This window comes from Charadrius vociferus, unplaced genomic scaffold (assembly GCF_000708025.1).
Source record: "Charadrius vociferus isolate BGI_N301 unplaced genomic scaffold, ASM70802v2 scaffold329, whole genome shotgun sequence".
NCBI classification, from domain to species: Eukaryota; Metazoa; Chordata; class Aves; order Charadriiformes; family Charadriidae; genus Charadrius; species Charadrius vociferus.
This window is the reverse complement of record NW_009649982.1, coordinates 847,242-854,007: the sequence shown is the minus strand read 5'-3', so window position 1 is coordinate 854,007 and position 6,766 is coordinate 847,242. Positions and strand designations below refer to the sequence as shown.

Below are 6,766 nucleotides of genomic sequence, written 5' to 3'. Positions count from 1 at the left end.
AGAGATGAGCTGTACAGCCGGCACCGAACATGGGCTGCTCCCCAGGTACCTATGGCAGAGCCGGCACCGAACATGGGCTGCTCCCCAGGTACCTATGGCAGATCCCAAGACCCAGACAGCTCACGTGAAGCTGCCAGGGAGGTTCTGACCTCCTCCCACGAAGATGTCAGCCAAGTCCCATCTAGCCCAATGTTATCCAGTAAATAAACCCCCACCTTCCACCTCAGCTAGTCACAGGCACCAGCCCCAGCCAAAATCAATAGATGAGAAGCAATTTGTCATTTCCAGGCCACACTGTTTTGCTTATGATGAATCAAAAAACACTAAAGGAAACACAGATGTAGTGAGATCACCTCATTTTCTGGAGCCTTCCTATCTCTAGAAGTCTTGCCTGATCTCCCTCAAAATTTCCATCCGCACACACAAAAACATCTCATGCGCTGCGTAGTCACCACACCTGTTAAACCGCAGGCATGTTGCGTGACGCTTGGCAGGGCCAAGGGAGCTCAGCGCAGGCAGCGGGAGGCTGAGTTCACCCTGAGCTGCGGGCAGGCTTGAGTCTCCCCGTAGGAAATTTTTTTCAATTAGTTCAAATAGCTCCCACTCGCACACAAAGCCCAAGTTTTGTAATAAAAACAAAGAGAAAAATCACATCCAAAGGAATTTTACCTATTTCCCTCTCCACTTATTCCACTGAAGTTATCTTTTTAAAAAAACAAACCCCCCAAAACTGGCCACCAGAACAACAAAGTAGCCAAGAAGCTAACTTAATAACCTCATTCCTCAAAATCCACCCTGCTCGTCATACTTCTACATTTCAACAACAGTCCTAAATCATCCAACATCTTCCAATATTTTTTTTAAAAAGGTTTCACTGCATTTCTCTCCTCATGCAGGCAATGCTTTTCATTTAGGAGAGATGCACAGAAAGCTGCAAATTTTCCAATAGCTGGGATTTGACCTGCAAACTGAGGCAGGCGTTACCCTACAGGGCTACAGGGAGCCACAGCTGCAGCCAGTTACTCGTTGTGGTACAGAGAGGAACAGAAAGGCCAACAGAGACAAGAGTAGGGATAACTCCCCCATTCCCCCCTGCCTCCCGCCAAAAAAAAAAAAAAGGCCGCTTGGGGTCCATGTGCCCAGATGAAGCTGCAGCGGGTTAATAAATTACCACGTCCCAGCTGAGCCCCAGTAACTGATCACGCACAGGCTGTCCTCGCAGTCCAGTGCCACTGAGCTTTAAGCAGAAACGCCGCCTGCTAATGCCCTAATCCCTTAGCTCACAGCAAAGCAGCCAGCCAGGGGCAAAAAGCCACATTAAACTCGCTGGAGATGAAGCCTTTGGTGAAAGGCTTTGCTGAACAAGGACGAGAGACTGCGCTTGGGCTTTAGCTACACTCACAAACTCCCGTACATCTTGGCTCCGGTTTTCTTTGCCACATGGCAGCTGGTTACATCCAAGACCTTAAATTCTTGGGAGAGAAAGTGACTGTAGAAACTCAGCTATGCAACATATGCTCCATCTAGTGTTTATTCACTAATATTTCATTTTCTTAAATGGTTTGTTTTGCTGTTAACAAAGTTCCATCTTTTCTATAGTTCATTTGTCTATTTAGGAACATTATGGAAAATACTAACTTTCTGCTGGTTGTTTTAACTACATAACTTGAGTTTAGCCTCCTCTTACCGCTTCAGTAATGACGATACACTAATTTCCATTGAGAGAACAGATCTCACAGAGAAAAACAAAGGAGAAATGTTTTAAAAGAGCAGTGAGCGTTTCTCCAGGTGCTTTGCTAATGCAAAATGAATGGAGAACTCCGAGCAGGAGTAAAACATAAAAACTAAATGACACCCAACATTAACCACTTGATCAATCACCCTCACCACAGCACAGAGCAGCGAGACAGGCAGTTTCCCAGTCCCCCCTCAGTGCTGGAGCCAAGCTGTGCACTGGCAAGCAGAGAAAACACGAGTCCCAACTCCTGGGCTCAACTCCTGCGGCACCACTGCTCCTGAAGCTCAGCGCATCCTGCAGCTGCCCCACAGCCCACTCACACCCTCTGCCCACCGGGCACAAGTCCCTCATGGACATGTTGCGAAGTCCTACCATCCCCAGTGACTTCGAGGCCCTTTTTAGAGGCCCACTGTCCACAGCACAGTGTTGGACGAGGCAAGCGGAGCTGCTTGTTGCCCCCTTCTCCGCAAACACATTTCTTCCCCCCAACCCCACACACCTTTCACGCTTTCCCCCAGCTCTCCGCAGCAGCGGCCTTACCTGCCCAAAGCCACATCTCCCTATGGGCCCTGGGAGGACATGTCCCAACCCAGGTCAGATCACGCTGCCCCTCAAGTGAGGGGGGGTCCTCCGGTGTGCTGCAGCATCACCATGCGCAGTGGAGTTGAGCAGGTGGGATTCAAATGGGGACCAACCCCAGCAGAGAAAGGGAAAAGCTTCACCCTGCAAAAGGTTCCTCCCAAAGGCAGAAGGAACCGGGTGAAGGGGGCTCAGTGCTGAGCCACTTTGCCACAGATAGAGTGGCTTTTTTGTCCTCCCCAAGCCAGGCTGTGGGAGAAGGACAGGAACATGAGCAGGAGGCACAAAACCCCCCACTGCCTCCTCTGTCCCCCCTCAGACGTGGGTCACACCTGGGCTCAGCGGGGCCCCGCAGCTGCTGGGAGTGAGTCCTGATGAGCAGTGGGCAAAGGTCTGCTGGTGTGCCTGCGCAGTGGGGGCTCCTCCAGCAGCTCGGGTTGGGTGTAGGGCAGCTTGGCACCGTGTGCTGACAGGAAAAGCAGGGGAGTCAGGGACAGCGTCAAGCCTGGCAATTGCCACGTGCGTTTCAAAAGAACGGGACTTGCCTACGGGGCTTGGTTGTGCGACAAACTGCGAAATACTCGAACTGTAACACACAGAGAGTCTCCTCCTTACCTCAGGCTGCCCCCAAATTTGCACTCTTTTAGGAAGTTCCTGGTTGCTGATTTGCTGCTCACCTGCTACTAACACCATTACTGTAGAAAGGAAACCAAACAGCAGATGGGAGAAGTCCCAAGCTTGTATTTTGAGAAGGAAGAAAAACAAAGAAATTAAAAACCAACCCTGTTCCGTTGTGTTAGCGGGGTTGGTGAGGCACTGGGATGTGGGATGCTGCCTGGGGAGGCAACAGGATCTGCAGCAGGGGAGACCTTTAGAAAATAGTTGGACATCCCAGGAGGAAGGTGAGGGTTGGTTGATCCTGCCCAGAGGCATTGGTGGCCCAGACAGCCCCTAGATGGCCCTGTTCTTCTGGGTGAAGGCTGAGAGGATGGGAGCCCCGCTCAGGAGAAGAGCTGTCGAGGAGCTGTGATAGGAACGGAGAGCCCCTGGACTTTGCAGCCACGGGGCACAACCCTAGGCACAGATTTAAGCTGCAGAAACTGAGCTTTCATTGCTATGGAAAGCATCGCAGAAGGCGCGTTGATAATTTAGCTTCCTTGGGCAGAAAGCATTTAAGAGATTCCCACATGCCCCTTCCTGCTCTCCCCCTGTGCCGCAGCTTGCAGCAGAGCCCCCCAAACCTTGAGTGGTGGCACTGATGCAAGTGAGATATAGGCAAACTGCAGCTTGGGGACGGGAGGGAGCGGGCCCCCGTACCAAGAAACCACAGAGGGCACCACCTGGGGTGTATAAAACTAAATGCATATAAGTACATTTGCTGTAATAGTACTATTTGAGTAAGAGCCTCCTGTAAACCAGGTACAGCCCTGCTGCAGGATGTCCTCCAGGGCAACACATAAACCAGAGCCAGTTTGCAGAGGTTTAGGTACAGTTTGCTGCAGAAAATGGGAGTAGGTTGTCCCCAGAGGAAAACACACAACATGAAAAAACACTTTCTGCCAACTCTGGGTTTTGCTGTGTTTTTTGTAGGTGATGGCCGTGTTGCTCATCCCTGTGCAGCTGCTGGCAGTGGCTGTCACCATTTACCTAGAGCTGGTGAGGTCTACTCAAGGAGGTGTCTACTATGGGATCAAGCAGCTACCACCCCAGGTGCCCCAGTACCAACCCCTCGGACAACAAGTACCTCACATGCCGCTGGGCAAAGAAGGCATCCCGATGCAGCACATGGGAAAGGAGATGCCCCACATGCAGTACGGGAAAGCGTACCCCCATCTGCCTCAGTACATGAAGGAGGTCCCGCAGATGCCTCTGCTCGGCAAGGACATGGCTCCTAAGAAAGAGAAAGGTAGGCTCGGCATGTCCCTCACCACCCCTGCATGGTCCTGCCTGGTGCCCCACAGCACCATCTGCCCGGGGGTAACTGAGGATGGGGAGCAGGCTGCTGCAGGCTGGTACCTGGCCACGATTCCACAAGACAGGCTCACATGAGCTGTGGGGCAGCTTGGGGTCACCAGAGCAAGGCCATAGTCATCCCCGGGGCTGCAGCACCGTCTCTGAGCAGCCCTACCTGTGATGAGCCTCCAGCACCCGGGGCTGGCCTCAGGTTTGTTTGGGTGGTTGTTGGAGGGTAGGAGAAACCTCGTAATCCCACCCACCTGCAGAAAACCCTCTGATGGGGTTTCAAATGATGGCCCAGACAAACAGGCCAGGGTCCTGCCTGGAGATGATCCCATTCTCGCTGCAGCAACCAGACATGAAATAAGAGCTAAGAGCCCCAAAAGTTGAATTTACGGGAATATCACAGTTTTGTCTGGATTTGTCCAGACCCTGCGATTTAGAGGTTTGCAGATAAAAACATAAAATTGCTCTTCTGTCTCTGCAGTCCTCTTTCTGTAGGTTATTTGTGGGACTAACTGAGGCACTGGAGGTACAGGACATTACTGCACGAGTCTGCACGTACAAGCGCTTTCAGTATTCAGTAAAGGAAGTTTGGACAATATTAAGATATTTAAGAAAACAACAAAAAATGTCCAAAATACAAAGGGCAACCAGGAACACCCAGTGTCATAAAATCCTTGTGGAGTCAGTGAGCGTCTGTGCGACTTCAGACAAGCTGATTAACTCTTTGTCTCATTGAGGGTTCTGGGTAACCACAGCCTCCACTGGCTTCAAAGGGAAATGGAAGATTTCAGGGCCTATTTTTGGAGTGTCTGAACAAGCACAACTGGCTGTAGTAAAACCAACCCGTCTTGTGAGCAAAGGAGGCTTTCTACGTGCATAAAACACAACATGTGCAGAGAGGGCGGGTTCCTGCCTCCCAAAGAACAGTTAATTCTCTCACCCTGAAACCTCATCTCTCCCCTTCCCCCAAACATCTCGCTTCTTTACCCATTTTAGAGCCAGAGAGAAGCAGACTTTCCACTTAACACAAAAAGCCTGCAGCTTGAAAAGCAACCAACCCCAGCACAACCACTCCCACGCAGCAACTTGCGCACCCTGACCTGCAATGCTAAGTGGTCACATACACAAAAATGTGGGTTTGGACTATAAAAACATTTTGTGACACGTTTAGAAGACCTCTAACTGGATGTGGCTACGCTAAAAACCTGTGGGAGCTTGGCAAGGCTGTAGGTTTCCAGTAATATCTGAACGGGAACCAAAGCCTTGGTGAAAATGCAGCTGTACTGACGTACAAACTTCTTACTGATATGATCTTTTTTGATTGATCTTGCTAGTGTAAGCCCCTCCAGCAAAAGCACTTTTATGCCAGAACTCCTTCTACAGCACAGGAGCACGGAACAGCTTCTGTGTCCTGCAAAAACTCTTAGAAGTACATTAGCCTTCAGCAATACGGTAGAAAAAGCAGATTTCACCACTTAAGATTGTACAGGTAGAAAACACTAGTAAAGCGCAAATGGCTTTTTGCATGGCAAAAAATATAAGTGAATATGATGCGAAACAACTATTTTATGGAAACAGAAACATGCACATGAGTTTGGGGTACACAGAACAGTAGGTTCTTCGTTCCAAACACCAACAACCTGTGACTCGCTCACCCGCTCTGCCTCCCTGCCCACCACGAAACCGAGGCACCATAGCAAGCACATCCAATTCAAAACTGCCTTTGTGTTTCTTGAAGCATTTCAATCACCTTCTGTCTCTCCCCTTTTCGTTTTTTTTTTCCCTTTCTCCAGAAATGCCCATGCGCAGTCTGAGGGGTGAGCAAGGTCCCCCCGGTGAGCCTGGACCAAGAGGGCCACCAGGGCCACCAGGATTACCAGGTCACGGTGTGCCAGGAGCCAAAGGAAAACCAGGCCCGCAAGGATATCCAGGAATTGGGAAGCCGGGTTTGCCGGGGATGCCGGGGAAACCAGGTGTCATGGGGCCCCCGGGGCCGAGAGGGGAGATGGGGCCAAAGGGGGAGATTGGGCCCATGGGGATACCTGGGCCTCAAGGACCGCCGGGGCCTCACGGCCTTCCTGGCATAGGCAAAGCAGGTGCTCCAGGGCTGCAGGGACAGCCGGGACCGAAGGGCGAGCCTGGGATGAAGGGTCCCCCGGGAGCCCCCGGGATCCCAGGGCCAAAAGGGGAGAAGGGCGTTGGGATCCCGGGTTTGCCGGGGCTGAAGGGTCCGCCTGGGCTGCCCGGTCCCCCTGGCCCCGTGGGGCTGCCGGGGGTCGGCAAGCCGGGCATGGTCGGCTTCCCCGGCCCGCAGGGACCCCTGGGCAAACCCGGACCCCCAGGAGAACTGGGGCTGCAGGGACCCCCGGGGGCCCCCGGGATCCAAGGCCCTCCCGGCCTGCCCGGCGTTGGCAAACCAGGCCAGGACGGCGTCCCAGGCCAGCCAGGCTTCCCGGGTGGCAAAGGGGAGCAAGGCCTGCCAGGCTT

At 52.3% G+C, this 6,766-nt stretch overlaps 1 protein-coding gene across 1 annotated transcript in view; it reads left to right on the top strand.

The window, feature by feature from the left end:
• Positions 1–3,910: 3,910 nt before the first annotated feature.
• The window catches only part of COL8A1 (collagen, type VIII, alpha 1), a 4,665-nt gene continuing 1,809 nt past the window's right edge, over positions 3,911–6,766 (top strand). The window contains exons 1-2 of the mRNA XM_009891620.1: positions 3,911–4,223; positions 6,073–6,766. Of these exons, the coding sequence (XP_009889922.1) occupies positions 3,911–4,223; positions 6,073–6,766 (1,007 nt within the window). The remainder of the gene's footprint in view (positions 4,224–6,072) is intronic.